This window comes from Typopeltis vanoorti, chromosome 11 (assembly GCF_054136105.1).
Source record: "Typopeltis vanoorti isolate ZY-2024b chromosome 11, IOZ_Tvanoo_1.0, whole genome shotgun sequence".
NCBI classification, from domain to species: Eukaryota; Metazoa; Arthropoda; class Arachnida; order Uropygi; family Thelyphonidae; genus Typopeltis; species Typopeltis vanoorti.
Genome location: NC_143559.1, coordinates 58,919,160 through 58,937,459, shown reverse-complemented (window position 1 = coordinate 58,937,459; position 18,300 = coordinate 58,919,160). Strand labels below are relative to the sequence as shown.

Below are 18,300 nucleotides of genomic sequence, written 5' to 3'. Positions count from 1 at the left end.
CATGTAAGTTGAATATAGTTGGTTGCCCGACTAGCTCAGTAGGTAGAACACGGGACTCTTAATCTCAGAGTCATGGGTTCGAGCCCCCACGTTGGCCGTAATTAATTTTTTAAGCAGTTCCATAGTGCAAATGGAAGAATGACAGTACGTTGCGTCCTTCGATTAGAAAAGGCCTAAATCCGATTCTCGTCGTGATGGGAGGAATCTTTATATGGACTTTTTCAATCGAAAGTGAGTTAGCCGATCTCATACGGAAGTAGCAGGGTTTTTCCTCCTGGAAACTCGGGTTTTTCATCCCGCATACAGACAAATCAGCCCTTCAGAACACATGCAATTTACAGACAAAAAATATTAGTTGTGGTGGTGGTGAGTGGTAGATGTAGATGATTGATAAATAGAGGTTCGGTGTGCAGTGGCGAAGACGGAGCTGTACAGTAGGTGTCCTCTCACAATGAGTCTATGAAATCCTTGGAGGTGTCATGAATAATAATAATATACCTTATCAAGAAACACCACAAAATGATATGTTGTCATAACATCTTTCACTGAATCGTGCACAGCAAGTTCTAAGTGATGATTTATACAGTGCTATGTTAAAATTGTTGGAAAATCTTCTTTCATCAATGTTGCCAAACCTGCTCATTTCTCCAGGATAACTGAGACCCCATCCATACATAATCCAAATAGAATTTACTGCAGGATTTCTTTTTTCAGACTGTGCTTTTCAAGACACTTCATAAGTGAGTGAGTTCTTAATGTCCATTGCTTTGATGCTTTCTAATTGAATTAAATCAAAGAATAGTGTTGTAAAACTGGTTAGATATGAATTTACTTTCATCCAGAATAGTAGAAATTTTGGTTCTATGGTTTATAATGCTGTCCACAATTTTGTGTTTCATTTGTTTTGCAATATTCATATTTACGAATTTGGGGACACAAAACACACGTGTTGAAATGATTATTTCACTTATCATTAATAAAATAACAATTGACGTTTCGACCATTGTATTGAGGTCATCATCAGAAAAATACATGTGTATATGAAAACAAACTACATGCTCTTGCACTCTACAAAGGTAAATTGAATCTATGCTGTTAATTGATCTTTTACTTAGACTGACCTCTAGTGGTTAAAAAAAAAAAAAAACTGCTAAAGTCCTCCCATACTAAGCTTTTCTTCAGGACTTTGACAGTTCAGGTTGCTATTGAATGTTAAAAAAACTTCACCAAGTCTTCTTGTATTGAGATTTTTCTTTGGCTTGTTCTGGTTGCTCTAATGGTTGCAAATGGGTCTTCCACATTACTGGAATAGTAAGACCATCATATTTGTTCAGGTTAGGATTGTGGTTGAGCATTTCACATGCTTCTTTAAATTTCCTCTTGAACTAGGTTTTGGTGCAGTGTAGGGACTTGGTACCTTTCCAATCAATTCTGTGGTATGCCTGGAGTGCATGATCTGAAAGGCCAGTTTTTCCAATATGGAGGTATTTAATGTGCCATTTGTGTTTGTCCTTTTTTCCCTATGTACTGTTAATTACATGTGCATTGTATTTTGTAAGCCCCTGGGTGGGCTAAGTTGTGTTGAACAAACAACACAAACGTATCCGATTTACCATAAAAAAAATAAAAAAAAAAACTCTTCCTTTCCTAGACACACTTGTCACACATCTTTCCTCAGGCTCTCTCCTTCTGAGTCTACTGCAAATCTACACACACAGGCCAGTGCATACACAAAAATTCTTACCACCACCCAACACAAAAACTAGGTGTCATAAGCACCCTTAAACACAGAGCTCAAACTATTTGTTCAAATGAGCAAGCTCTAAACCAGGAATACGAGATCATCAACCATACATTTATAAAAAATGAATACAGTAAAAAAAACTATTCACAAGATCCTTCACAGAGATACTAGTAAAAACAAAAAACATTTCAAGAATGCTATTGCCATACCTTATGTTAAAGGCATTTTGGAAAAAATAGACAGAACACTACACAAATACAACATCAAAACCACCTTTAAACCCCCGACAAAATTAAGACACCTACTCAGTTCTTCCAAAAATCCTCTTCCACACCTAGCCCACCCAGGGACTTACAAAATACAATGCACATATAACTAACAGTACATAGGGGAAGCAGGGCGAACCATCCCAATTAGGAAGGACGAACACAAATGACACATTAAATACCTCCATTTTGGAAAAACTGGCCTTTCAGATCATGCACTCCAGACATACCACAGAACTGAGTGGAAAGGTACCAAGTCCCTACACTGCACCAAAACCTGGTTCAAGAGGAAATTTAAAGAAGCATGTGAAATGCTCAAACACAATCCTAACCTGAACAAAAATGACGGTATAACCATTCCAAGAATGTGGAGGACCCATTTGCAACCATCATCACAACCAGAACAAGCCAAAGAAAAATCTCAATACAAGAAGACTTGGTGAAGTTTTTTTTTTTTTTAAAACATTCAATAGCAACCTGAACTGTACAAATCCAGAAGAAAATCTTAGTATAAAGCAACCTGAACTGTACAAGTCCTGAAGAAAAGCTTAGTATATGAGGACTTTAGCAGGTTTTTTCCCCTACCATTAGAGGGCAGTCTAAGTAAAAGATCAATTAACAGCATAGATTCAATTTACCTTTGTAGAGTGCAAGAGCATGTAGCTTGTTTTTCATATACACATGTATTTTTCTGATGATGACCTCAATACATTGGTCGAAACGTCAATAAGTAAAATAAGTAAAATGATTATTTTACTTATTTTATTAATAATAAGTCAAATAATCATTTCAACACGTGTTTTGTGTGTCCCTAAATTCGTAAATATGAAGGCTGATCACCATGTAACCTTAAAAGAAAGTGTTTTGCAATATGATTCACTATTTCAGTGCAAATCACATTATTATGTTAAGCATGCCCCACGTAGTCCAATACTCTACAACATATCGCAATGAATTCTCACTTTCACATCTAAAAATTGCTTCTGCACTTTTGTGAGATTTGGTATCTATATGTTCATAAATTTTCTTTCTGAGTTGATTTTGTTGGCATCGTTTAGATCCTTCCCCTTTAATACGTATTAATCCATTTATCCACTCTGATGCTAAGTGAATACCCTGACGTGAAGAACTTGCACATAGAGTCTGTACCTCTGCACATGTTATACACCCCAAACCTCTGTCCTTAAAAATAACCAATTGTATTTACCTTTGAATGCTATCCACTGGTCAAGTGTCCAACAAGTCGGCAAATCTTTCCTTTCGTTCAACGTAGTAATATTATCGCATTGCAACTGATAAGAATCCTGTGTTTCTGTGGATTCGTTACAGACTTCTTTCGCTTCAGGAACTACACACAAACTGTCATTACAAATGTATTTTGTCTTACCACTGTCATCTGAGCTATTTTTCCATTTAAAGAAGGTACCAATGTACTTATCTATAGTTGAAATAGTAGGCCTACATAAACACAAAAATATTACATGATTTTCTTTGTGCTTCTCACAATACAAGCTCTGATAAACAACTGCTAATCTGCTGTTCTATTGTTGGTTACTGACAGTGTTGCCAATCAGAAAAGACAAAATATCACTACGATTCTGTCAAAATTCTGCTACACTACACTGCAATAATGTTTGCTTGTCAATCGCTGCAAGATAACACATTACAGGAAGCTCCAAACATTCCTGTCCCTTTCATTGAGCGTTCGTAATCAGGCAAATATTGATATTAAATTTTATATACACATTCAAAACTGTAAACAATTGTTGAATAACAACACAATAATGTAGGCAGAATTACTGCAAAGGGAGAAAAGTAAAAAAACAGAAAAATGTTCCAGGCCTCCATCTGAATTTAACCACTACTTCTATCCACTAGACTCCACAAATTGCATTCCCTCAATCCGTCTTCATATTTAACATTCCAGAGACCACCTTAGTCAATAGTCTCTAAATCCTTTCCAACATCTCTTCATCCTTTTGAAAACTAGGTGACCATATTTTTGCACATAGTAATTCATATCTGGTCTGATCAAAGCCTTATACAATGGAATCATAACATCCTTACTCCTACATGTTAGTGTAGGAGTAAGAATGTATCACTGTCAATGTGATTTTCATATACAAGTTGCCAAAAGGTGTCACACCTTATTATTAAAATACTCTGGATTAGAGATAGATAGTTGTTGAAAGTTTTTCCACTTGGTTATACTACAAATTAAAGATACCAAGAAAATTATATACCTAGTTTAATCCATTATAAGTGTAAGCGAACAAAGTTTGCACCTGAAGTATTTTCAGGACTGGGGCAACTCGTAAAGGTGTTATGACTTCAAATCACTTGCCTTAGATGTGAAGTCATACCTATCAACAACTATCTATTTCGAATTCAGAGTATTTTAATAATAAGGTGTGACACCTTTTGGCAACTCGTATATGAAAATATGACTTTTGCATTACTTCAACTTTGGTATCACCTCTGGGTCTGGCTCCCACTGATGAGACCTCAATAAAGGTTGAAACTGGTCTGGGTAGTGGTCCTTCCCTTAATGCATAGCATTATGAGAAGGAAGATCTCCTTGCAGACATGGAGATGTGCTTTGCATTATGGGATACTAAGGCAAGTGATGTGAAGTCAATACCACCTTTACCACAAGTTGTCCCAGTCCTGAAAATACTTCAGGTGCAAACTTTGTTTGCTTACACTTGGATATAGGATTAAACTAAGTATATAATTTTCTTAGTATCTTTAATTTATAGTATAACCAAGTAGAAAAACTTTAAACAACCATGATTAATAGATTACCTAAAATAAGCCCAAATCAGTGAATAAAGATAATCCACAAAGCAGCCACTGAAGTACTTGGGAAAAAAAAAATTAAAATTCTGGAATATAGATTTTAGGAAATTAAACAATGACGAAAGAGATACAGCACAAATGAATATAATATCAGAGAACAATGAATAGAACACTATAAGAATTTATAGTATGACCTAAATTGAATAAAAGAAAATAATAATGAAGCAACCAGTATTGATATAGAACCAATAAAACCATAAGAACTAAAAGTAGCAATAAAGGTATCGAAAACAACCAGATTAGATGGCATAAATACGGAGCTTTGGAAATATGGCAGAGAATATTTACATCAGAGATTCTTGAAATTAATAAATGATTGTTGGAGGTTAGTTAAAAACTAAATATCTATATTTAAGGAGACAGAGATGATTGCTGAAATTACAGAGGAATAAGTTTATTAAATAAAGGTTACACAATTTATATTTCTATATCTTTTATTCGGTAAAATCCTGAATAAAAGACTTAGAAATATTGCAAACAATCTACTCTCCGAAGAACAAATTGGCTTCAGACATAGAAGATCGTGTATTGACAATATCTGTGTTAAAACAAATTGAAAAAAAGACGAGAATTTAATTTAGCGACTCATATGGCCTTTATAGATTATGAGAAACCTTTTGATAAAATACACAGAGAAAAACTATGGAATATAATGAAAACACAAGGATATCCATTATATTTGGTACAAGCAATACAAAGTTTATATAAAGAAACAAAAATATAGTTACAATTAAAATTAACAGAAGAGATTGAAATAAATCAGTGTGTCAGACAGGGATGTAGCTTATCTCCAAGTCTATTCAATATATATATTAATCAGATTATTAAAATATGGAAAATGACAATAAAACAAGGTATCCAGTTAACCAGAAGAACTATTATCAATACGATACTGTATGCAGATGATCAGATTATATTACAAGACAATGAAGATGACCTTCAAAAATCAGTTTAAGAATTAAACAAAATAAGTATAACAATGCATTTAAAAATCTCACAGAAGAAAACAAAAGTCATGGCATTTAAAGGTCGAGATCATGTCAGATCAAAAATAGTTATAGAAAATAAAATAATAGAGAAGATGACATAGTTTAATTATTTAGGATGCATAATAACTTATCTAAAAGATAAAGTTATAGATGAAAAAAAGAAATTTCAGAAATTCTATGGAACAATTAAAAGGACAATGAATAACAAAACAAGATGAGAAACTCAACTAAAATTTTACAAAGTAATGGCCTCTCTATTACAGGAATACCTTGTATAGCGCTGTTAATTGGTTTCAAGAAGCATCCGCGTTATGCAAAACCGCATTGTTCGAGGTCTATTTATAAAGGTTTTCAATTTAATTTGTTTATTACAAAAATTTAGGATAATAAAAATGTTTAAAAATGAAAAAAAAATTGTTATTTTTATTAACTAAATAAATAAAATCCTTTTAAACTGATATAAAAGATGTAGAAAACAAAACAAATATTGCTTCAATTTTAGTATACAGTAATTTACTTTTTACTAAACTAGTCTTTTAGTGTTGGTTGAACCATCCTTGTCTGTTTTTGTCTCTTCAAGTACTAGATCTCTGTAGCATTTGATGGCATTACTGAAACTTTGTCTCACTTTGATGCTTCTTTCCAAATTCGGGTCGGCATTTATGAGAAAGTAGGAAGCTTCTTCGATTTTTCTCACAAAAGTTGAAAGGTCAGCATAGGAAAATTCTTCAACCATGACATCAGTGGGGTCATCTTCTTCTTCATAGGTTCGTTGTTGTTCCAACTCCAAAAGGGTTTCATCATCCAGATCATTTGAATGAGAATCAATACATTCGTTCACATTGTTACAATCCAAACTTGTAAAACCAAGATCTTTGCATCTGCACAATTTCTGTTGAGATTTCCTCTTTCTGTGTTACAAAGGCAACAAAGTTCTTTGAACAATGTGGCAAGATATTATGCCATACAGCTTTCATGTTGCTTTGAGTCACCTCTTGCAAAGATTCACAAATATTTTGAATGGCATCTTTTATGTTAAATTTCTTCCAAAATTCACTCAAAGTCCAAGAATCTTCTTCTGCTGCAGCTTTAATAGCTTGAGCAAAAGTTCGTCTTAAATAGTAAGCCTTGAAAGTGGAGATAATGCCTTATCCATTGGCTGCAGAATTGATGTTGTATTTGGAGGGAAAAAATGAATCTTGACATTTTCATCTAAGTCAGTCAATAGAGTTGGATGGCCTAGCACATTGTCTAATAAAAGCAAAATTTTGAAAGGAATATCATTCTTTTTACAATATCTTTTAACTTCAGGGCAAAAACAAGTTTTAAACCATTCTTCGAAAATTGAACGAGTCACACATGCTTTTTTATTCGAACGCCAATGAACAGGTAAATTGTTCTTTGTAAAGCCCTTACAAGCTCTTGGGTTTTCCTCTCTGTACACTAAGAGTGGCTTCAATTTTAAATCACCTGATGCATTACCTCCTAGTAAAAGTGTCAATCGGTCTTTTGACACTTTATACCCAGCTTGTGTTTTTTCCTTCTCTGCTAGAAATGTGCATAATGGCATTCTTTTCCAGAACAAGCCAGTCTCGTCAGCGTTAAAAATTTGATCATCTGTGTAGCCTTCCTTCTCAATAAGCTCTCCTTCAATTCATTTTGAAATAATTCTGCAGTTTTAGTGTCAGCACTTGCACTTTCACCTTGGATTCTTACATTATGGAGTCCCATATGCTTTTTGAAATTGTAGAACCACCCGCAACTTGCTATAAAAGTTTCACTGATTGTACCTCCTTCATTTTCGCTTTCATTTCCTTTTATTTTGTCATATAGACTTGTTGCTTTTGCCTGGATTATCATTTGACTCAAAGGTATCTTTTTCTGATTACAATCTTCAATCCAGATCATTAGAAGGCGTTCCATATTTTCCATTGTAAAAGATTGATTTCTCGTGATCACTTTTGACATATAAGAAGTGGTGCTCATTCCATGTTGTTTAATCTTTTCTTTGCTCTGAATAATTGTTCGTACAGATGACTCATTCATTGAATTCTCACGTGCTATTTTAGCAAACGAAGCACCATTCTCGTGACATTTTATAATTTCAAGTTTCTTCTCTAATGTCAACCACTTGCATTTTTTTTATTACTCCACAGTGTCTTCTTTGTTTTGTCCCTTTTCACTCATACTTAAATAATAAAAAAAAATTAAATACTAATATTAACGTAAATAATAAAATGCCGCGGGGGAAAAACGTGTCTACGTGAGAGCCAATCGAATAAGTACTGCATAAACGTGGCTCTCGACTGTCACTTGCCACACCTGGAATCGCCAATCAGTGTTGACAATGTTAGACTAAAACCCGCGTTGTTCAAAACCGCGCTATACAAGGTATTGGTGTATATGGTTCCGAAACAAGGACTGCTAAAAAGAAAGATGAAAGTAAAATACAAGCCACAGAAGTGAGATTTTTAAGAGCAATGAAAGGATGCACAAAATTGGACCTTATAAGAAATGAAGATATCAGAAAAGAACTGGATATTTATAATGTAAATGAAAAGATCAAGGAATATAGAGAGAAATGGAAAGAATATCTGTTTAGAATGGAAAGATATTGGCTACCAAAAGAAGTGGATAGATATAGACCAAAGGGAGAGAAAGAGAGGAAGACCAGCAACAAGAGGTTGGAAATACTAGTGAAGCTGAAACAGGCAAATGCCTAATCCTTAAAGAGAAGAAGAAACTAAAAAATAGTATAGTTCTGGCTGGCAACTAACTAAAACCACAGTGAATTATCTGAGAAGTGCTTAATTTTTTAGGCCAATATTTGAATGTGAGTAAAGAATACAGTTTCCAGAAAATAAAATAAAAGAAAAAATAAAATAAAATAAAATCTCTACCTATTCCTTCAAATCCTTAAGATTTGAAGAAAAAGGAACTACTTAGTGGAGCTCTGCAGCCAGGCTCCACATATGCCACTTCTGCTGCTATAAACAATTTTTTTTAGTGGATGGTAAAATAATCTAAGAATCCTCCTAAGGACCAAATGGAACTTTTTCAACAACTATATAAGCGCCTCCGTAGCGCAATTGGAAGAACGACGGTACATTGCGCCCTTCGATTGGAATAGGCCTAAGTTCGATTCTCGTCGCGACGGGAGGAATCTTTATCTGGTCGATTTCAATCGATGGTGAGTTAGCCGATCTCATACGGAGGTAGCAGGGTTTTTTCTCCCGGAAACTCGGGTTTTTCATCCCGCATACATACAAATCGGCCCTTCAGAACACGCAATTTACAGACAAAAATTACTAGTTGTGGTGGTGTTGGAGGTGGGCGGTAGATGGCGTTGATTCGTAGTAGAGGTAAGGTGCAGAGAGAGTTGAAGATGTCCTCCCGCGATGAGTCTTCGGACTCCTTGGAGGTATCAGGAATAATAATAATAATAATAATAATATATAGCGTGGCAGTCTTACACCAGGCAAAATATCATCTATCACCTAAAGACATTCACAACATACATGCTATGGTGGAAGTGAAAGCCACAGCCTGTTAGCTTGGAGACACTAGGCAACCAGATTGGCAATATTTCAAATTTTTTAGGTCAGTCTATCAAATCAATCTGGCAAAGGAACCAGTGCCTAGTGTATACTTTTGATGCAGTATAAATGCTGCATGGTTTTGCCAAACATGACTTAAGCCAAAATAGACTTTTGCAGACAAAGATATAAATTGCAATCAAAAAAATTCCATCATGTAAGGATATTTTATTATTATTTTATTTATTTATTTATCTTTACAGATATGTGCAGTTTTCAATTGTTTCTGGAATATTTTATCATGAACTTATCAGCAATAATGCTAAATTTAAAATTACTGTCACTTAAATACTTTTTCCACTGTCATAATCAGACTATAGCACATATTCTGTTAGTTTTCACTTGTGTTCAGACACTTCTTAATCTATTAGTGAGAGAAACATACAATATAATTATTATTATTGTCTGAGACCTCCAGGGAGTCAAGGACTTATTGAAGGAGACTATAAATCACCCAAATCAGCTATCATACCATCCCTTAAATTCATTCACACCAGATGCACTCACCCCCTAAGGGCATATTATTCCACTCACTCACTCACTGCTCTCTGGGAGAAAAACCTAGCTCTTACCCCTTTCTTGACTACAAATAAATTTAACTTCCATGGATGCCTCCCGTGTTCTCTCCCCACCTTCCATATAATGAAAAATTTCATCAGTTGATATCCTAAAACACCCATTCAAAAGTTTATAGACCTCTATCATATCACTCCTCTCTCTCTCTCTCTCTCTCTCCCCTGTTCACCAGAATCTGCAATCCACATATTCACAATCTGTCCTCATAATCTAAATCCCATAATCCAGATATAATCTTTGTAACTCCTCTTTGAACCCTTTCCACAGCTTCTTTCCTCTTGGAACCTGAGAGGCCAAATCTGCACACAATAATCCAGGCATGGTCTTATCAAAGCCTTATAAAGAGGCAAAATGACTTACTTATCCTTACATGTCAAGGTTCGCATCAACAATGCAATTATCCTCTGAGTTGCATTTGCAATTTTTGCTATGTGACCTTTGAACATTAAATTCTTACCCACCAATACGCCAAGCTCCCTTGTCTCTTCAGCTTCTTGTAGCATAACCCTGCTAATATAATATGCTGCTGGAACTCTAATCATGCCAAAGTGCATAATGTTACACTTACTAACATTAAATTGACAGCCATTTTCATTTGCCCAAATTTCAAGTGTATTCAAATCATTTTGTAATTGCTGAATATCAGTAGCATCCCTGATTGCCCTTCCTATCTTTGTATCATCGGCAAACAAGTGCACATCTGATGTTAGATCCTTCTGATGTCATTAATGTATAGATTGAACAATAACGGTCCAAGGACTGAACCCTGAAGTACACCAATGGTTACCTTAAATCTGGCAGATTCACACCCACTGTATACCACTTTTTGATATCTTTCTATCAACCATCTCCTGATCCAAATCAAGAGCGTATATTCCAATCCCATATTCTCAGGTCATGCAACAGCCTTTCGTGTGGTATCTTATCAAATGCCTTAGAAAAATCCAACATTATCGTAGTGTATCCATTCCCTTTATCCAACTCGGCCATAACAGTGTTATAAAATATGAGCAAACTGCTAAAACATGGCCTTCCTTTAGTAAACCCATGCTGTTCCTTGCAGAGTATAGCATGTTTGTTTAGCCATTTCTGTATGCGAGTTCTTACCAACTTCTCTAAAATCTTCACTATCGCACCAGAGATACTGATAGTTAGACACATCAGTTTCTGCACCACCTTTGTACAATGGAACTATCATGCATTCCTTCTATTCCTGTGATATCATTCAAGAGAATTAAACATTACTTACTGATTATATGAATCAGATATTCATATAATTGGTATGTAGTAGGACAGAAAATAATTGTCCATCATTAATGATAACAAATTAAGCAAATTCAGAACAAAACCAGTCATACAACATTCAGTTAACCATTCATGGTGAGTTATGTGATAAAAGGATAGTTTCTAACTAATTAAACCTAAATAACAATATTAAAGATATAATGTATTTCAAAAAAATAAAAATAAATAAATAACAATAATTACAATCACTAAGGATCAGAATCTCCCAGACTGCTGAGAGAGAGAGAGAGAGAGAGTGTGTGTGTCTGTCTGTCTGTCTTTTTAGTATTCCAGTTAAAATGACTCCAAGAAAAGAAATTTCTCTGGACATGAGATAATGTAGTTGAGACATGGAAAAAAAAAATCGTACAATGAGATTTCAAACATTGTTAGAAAAAGTTGTTCAAGTGTCTAAACTGTTATTAAGAATTACGAATCAGCCAGAAATATGTTCAACGAAGCTCGAAGTGGTCACCACAGAGTATTAAGTGATCGAGATGCTTGAGCTGCTCAAACAGGAGTCAAGTCAAATCCTAAAATATCTACTCCAAAATTAATGGAATATATTGCAATGACTACTGGTAAGACTGTGCATGAAATCCTTCAGATTGAAAGAATTTTTTAATCTGAAGGATTTGATGGTAGAGTTCCCAGAAGAAAGCCTCTAATAACCTCAATAAATCAGACAAAAAGACTTAACTTTGCCAAAGAGTATATCAGCAAAGACTGATTTTTGGAAAACAGTCCTATTTACCAAAGAAAGCAAATATAATATTTTAGATCTAGTTGTGGAAATTGGTGATGGAAAATGAAGAAATGAAACCCAAAAATTTGTTTCCCACAATCAAGCATTGCAGAGGCAATGTAATGGTTTGGGGATCTATGACAGCAGCTGGGGTTGGGCAATTAGTTGTCCCATCTGAAATACTTAAAGATATTGCAGGCCAGTTTTCATGCAGCAATGAAAATGACTAAGAAATCCTTATCTACCTGCAATATCTTAAAATATCTCAGCCTGTTTACCAGCTACCATAAATTGGCAGTCTGGTAAACAGACATCTTGGCTAGATCCAATCAAATGTTCTGGAATTGTTAAGAGTGACTGCTTGGGTTTCTCTAGACCAGTGTTTCTCAAACTTCAGATATCCGCATACCCCTTCTTAAATTTTCATTATTACCAAGTACCCCCCCTTATCAAAATAATAATAATAAATAAATAAATAAAGTATATTTCATTGTAAATGTCTATTTTATTTGAATTTATATGTTCATGTAAACAAAAAATATGGTTCATTTTTAATAGAACAAAATTTGGAATAGTTCCTCTTCATTTCCTGTCCATGAAAATACACATTTCAAGTAATTCATATCATACTTATGGAGATTTTTCACCTTCTTCCTAGTTGGTTCTCTAGAGATATCAGATGACATACCCTTATCAACCTCCAGATGCAATATCAATTTTCTTATTGCTTACAGCTACTTGTATTTGCTATATTGCTCTCTTTTGTGGGTTCTTTAAACTGAATCTTTAATCAATGATCCATACTTAAAGAATTTGAAAATTCTTTTTCAAATTAAAAATCGTGGTGCGAGATATATGTGGGGATTTTCGGAAACTAAAGTTTTCAGAAAAAAACTGCAAATAGTGTGACTTACCAAGAAGCTCCTACTTGCTATTGCTACTATTGGCATCGAGAACAGTTTCCTTGTGCATCATCAAAGCCATCTAACCAAATAACTTCTTCTTCTTTCTCATTATTTCAAGCAAAAATTACCAGTAATTTACAAGATTTGAGATATGTAGAGCAGCTATGAAGAAGTGCATATGATTGGTGGGGTATTAACAAAAGATCGCGTGAACCAAAGACAAATTAGCATTTCAACATTTGAGTTGGAATGCTAATTCTCTTCAACCAAATTCCATAATATCTGAAACACATTCACTATATATTTCTTAGTTTTAACATGTTCACCACAGGATGGTGTCAAGCAAAACCATATGTTGCACCAGCAACATATGGTTTTGCTTGAGTCTATACAACAGTTTCTGATGGAGGGAAAATGTGATTCATTAGTTAGTGCCATTTTTATCCCAGTTGTCTCTAATTGCACTATTTGTTGAGAAATATAATGATTCCATGCGTTAATGATGCATAGCCAAAAATTGCACGTATCCCTAGGGGTACGAGTACCACACTTTGAGAAACACTGCTCTCACTGCTCTAGACCTTTCCAAGACTTGTGTCCAAAGGTGAGTAATGCTTTAATGGTTATGAGATTTTCAACCACACTGTGGAGTGAGGTTGAAAAAACATGCAATGGTGGTTATCAGTTAATTAATATAGACAGGTATCTTCTGAAAATGCAGATTTTGGTGCCAGCGAGTTGGATGCTTGTCATTCAAGCTATAAAACATTTTTGATTTTTTCTAGCAAAACATTAGAGACAAGCAGTGGATTGTTCTTAGTATTGTGGAAAGTAGTTTGCTTCAGCCATCTATATAACAGCTGAAAAGGAGCTGAACAATGCCAGGAGGTGAGCTTTATAGTTGGATGGAGTTACCATCTAGATGTGAAAGAGACAGAAGCATGAAGGGTTGGTGAAGGAACAAAAGGTACAACTGCAATTTGAGTAAAAGATAAGTTCCTACATTTGGCCCTTCAAAGTTGGATTTAGAATCACTGTTTTTTTTTTTTTTTTGTAATTTTATTATATATATGTTTTAAAACAGCTGTTCTTTTTCAAGCTACTTGAGATAAGCTAAAATTTTTTAGAGGCTGCTTTGGCACACCTTGTTGGAGAACTGCGAGTTTGGCATAATTACTTTTATTAATGGAATATGCTTCACCTATCTGGATGCAAACATTACAAACCAGTTTAGACAAGCTTATAAAAATTCAAAAAAAATGCAGCTAGAATCAAATGTGAAGTAAGGAATACAACTCTTGGAAAAATAGCAGAATTCGAATCCAACTTTGTTCCTTTAAAAATTATGTGGCAAGAAAATCTTACTAAATTTGTAGAAAAAAGAGCCAACATTGCACATCATAGAACAAGTGAACTTTTTAAAAATTGGCAACCAACAAACAGAATAAAGAAAAAATCAACAATGCATGAAATCATGGAAAATAAAATTCCCTTGGATTGTCTAAATAAAATAGCCAACTACACAGCATTTCCTCCAAATCACAGGAAAAATATAGTTATCAATTTTGAAATAGGGAAACATGAGAAAAAAAAACGCCTGGAAAAACCTGAAATCTTGAGATCATTAGCTCTTTCAAAAATAATGGAATATGGACCTGACTCAATAGAGATCTACACAGATGGCTCCAAAAAATCCAAATGGCAATTCTGGGAATGGAGTACTCATCTATGGGTCTCAAAATATAGAACTAAAAACAACTAACAGTATTGGATGCAACTCATACCATGCAGAATTAATAGCTATTTACATAGCACTGCAACATTTGAATAAACAAAACCCAAAGGAATTTATATTTTTCACAGATTCCTTAGCAGCCCTTCAAGCTATTAAGAACTGTTACACTAGCCATCAAGAAATACTTAGAGACATAGCAAGAAACATAAACAAACTACATAAGGATTCCAAAATAATTTTCCAATGGATTCCATCCCATGTGGGATTAAGGGGAAATGAAACTGCAGATGAAGTAACAAAAATAGCTGCAACATTAAGTGATACCACAGATTTCGATCTTTTTAAAACCACTCAAAAAGAAAACACAAAAAGAACAATTCTCCAGGACATGACTCACCACTGGTATTCAGAAGAAAAACCAGGAGCTACCATCAACTCCAAGTTTAATCATTGTGCCACTACCATGATCTCTCACCTCAAGACTGGCCACACAAGACCAACCAAGTTTAGCAGTGGCATAAAAGGCTTCCCCATCTGCAACATCTGTAACACTGAGGGAGCATCACTAATGCATTTACTAAATTGCATGAATATTTCCAAATGTGAACTTTATAACAACCCAGAAAAGGTGCTGTATAAAATAATGAATTTAACTTCTATGATCTAGTGCAGTGGTTCCCAACCTTTTTGATGTTGCGGACCTGTAGCGAATGTTAATTCACCGCGGCCCCCATAAAATCCAAAATGGAATTTTTTTATATTTTACATATCATAAAGTTGAAGTAATAAATTACAATTTTACAACATGTGTCATTTATGACAATGCAATACTGTTATAAATGGAGATATTAGGAAGAATATGAACCTATCAATTAGGCCAGGTGTGAACAACAGGTGTGAGCAACATGATAAGATAAAGTTTAATGAAAATAAACTATCCGCGGACCGCCTTTGAATTACTCGCGGACCCCCGGGGGGGGACTGCAGACCACAGTTTGAGAAACACTGATCTAGTGTAATAATACCATGGGATAATAAAAAATTAAAAAAACTTTCATTACTTTCCATTATTGTTATGAAGACATTTATTGTTTAGCTAAAAGTGGAACTAATTACATGCTTTCTAGTTAGATTTACTTCTATATGCCTATCTCCCTCCCCTTGAAAAAAAAAAAAAGTGTTTTATCTGCTGCTTAGCATTGGCAAATACTTGGATTTGATTCTTATTATGACAAAAGTAATCTTTATATGGGCTTTTGCAATTAAATGTGAGTTACGTGATCCCATACAGAGGCAGCAAGGCTTTTTTTTTTTTCTCCCAGAAACTGAGGTTTTTCATCCCATGTAGGCAAATTGGTCCACACATGCAGTTTACACTATTGCGGCAGTAGAGGGCATGTAGTTATGTAGAATGTAGATGGCAGCATTACGTGTAGATAAATGTTAAGTAAAGCAGATGTTGGGTTATTATTATTAATTATTATTGCTATCTACATTCTACACCATAACTACACGTAATGCCCTCTTCTCAAAGACTCATCAAGGACGGTGTCACATAAATAGCAATAAACATTAGCATTGTCTGCTAATGATAACTTAGTACATATAATATCTTACACATCACTGGATGTTGCATCAGTTGTGATTACTGCACAGGTTTTTTTTTTTTTCTCTAAGACCAGTGCATTTCCTAGAATTGTCTAGGGGTCTTGAGCAAAATGAGATTAAAGCCCTTATTCAAGTAAGAGTTATTTCAGTTATTTGGTCAAAGCATATGTTCTGGTCAGGAAAATTGTCAAGATGTTCTAGTCAGGAAAATTGTCAAGATGTTCTAGTCAGGAAAGTAATAATCAGACAATGGAAAAGAAACATAGAAATCATGGAGTTCATTCCATTTGGCACCATTATAATACCAAAGGAGAAAACGAAGAATAGTGAGGGGATATTTCATAGAGGAAAAAAAAAGCAAACAGGGATGAGGTTATGGTTCATGTGACCACAGGGTGTTAGTGTGATGGTGAGAATTATCAGGTATTCTAGTGGATAGATAGAAAATTATCACTAGATCATGACCAACTGCAAAAACAACAGCATTTTTTCCTCCAGCTCAATCTGTAGAATTAAAAGAAGGAAATCCAGTTTAAGTTATGAACACTTACATCATCAAATCAGTGCAGCTTAGTGAATCCCTTAGTCCTCCAATAGTATTAATGTGGTTGGGAATCACAAAAAAATAAAATAAATAAAATACATATTGTGTTAATGTTATATGGAAAAGGGTTGATAAAAGTAAGTAATAAGGACGTTTTTAATGAACTAACATAAAAGGGCATTTATATATATATATATATATATATATATATATATATATATATATATATATATATATTATATGAAGTACTGAGTTCGTGGCCCATTCTCAAGTAATTTCCTGGCCCTACTTTGTTCACCAGTCTGTCACTGGCTCTTTCTGCTTGGATTTACTGAAAATTCAGTACTGGAATCTTTAAACAACTTTTAATTTTTTTCAGCCACCTCAATTTTATTTTGATTGGATTATTTGGGTGTATAAACATTGGAAAAATGTTTGGAAATTATAATGAGCAAAAATTCTTCTCCTGATGCATGGGGTTAAATAAAATTTGATATTTGTGCATTATATAATGTGCCCATCCACTTAAGTTTTGGTTACAATCAAAGGAGAAAACGAAGAATAGTGAGGGGATATTTCATAGAGGCAAAAAAAAAAAAAAAACAGGGATGAAATTATGGTTCATGTGACCATCATTTTGTTCTGAATTGTTTTAATGATATTTAGTATTTTGGATATTGATTCCAATTACGAAAAACATTTAAAAAAATTGCTTCCAATCATTTCCTTGCTCCTTTATTATCGTGTGCATGCATAAAAGAAACTAGACATAATACTTCATGACACTCAACATATTTGCTGTTTTTCTTACTTGGTATATACATGACCGATATCAAGGATGACAGAATGCTTTTCTGAAACAACTCCTAATCCTTCGTATAAAGGCATTTTTTTCTTTTAAAAAAATTTGTGTTCACACGAACCAGTGTATACTTAAATTCTGGCCATATAAGTATTATTACTGCATTTCTCTAATTACGGAGACCCAGCTTAAACATACGGAAAACGAGTTATTCACACGACAAACGTTCAACCCAAACACTAAGTCGTTCAGCGTCCTCTACAAGACAGACTGTTTAAAAACGGCAAAATAAGCATAAAAAAAGACTTCCTATATGTCTAAGGTAAACACAATTTTCTTACAGCGCTTTATAAAACAATATACATAGAAAAAATACATAAAATCCGCTAATGTATTTTATTTCACATAGGGAGTAGGCAAGGCCGTTTTAGCTTTAACTTTTGGAGAATGAGGGATAATCAATCGCCACCGTAGCTGATATCAGAGATAACCAAACCTATCACTGATTTTAAACAGCATCCTGTGAAGATAGCAAGAGCCACCATATCGTGGTCCTAACGTATTATGTTATTGACTGAAATACTGTGAATTACTGTCGATCTTCCTCAGTTTACGGTGCGAAAAACCCGAGCTTCCTGGAAAAAAAA

General features: G+C 34.4%; 1 protein-coding gene across 1 annotated transcript in view; it reads right to left on the bottom strand.

Annotated features, from left to right (window-relative positions):
- Arp10 (Actin-related protein 10) overlaps window positions 1–18,090 on the bottom strand; it is a 175,845-nt gene extending 157,755 nt beyond the window's left edge. The window contains exon 1 of the mRNA XM_090400157.1: window positions 17,663–18,090. Within this exon, the coding sequence (XP_090256283.1) occupies window positions 17,663–17,739 (77 nt within the window). The 5' untranslated portion in view covers window positions 17,740–18,090. The remainder of the gene's footprint in view (window positions 1–17,662) is intronic.
- Window positions 18,091–18,300: the final 210 nt, after the last annotated feature.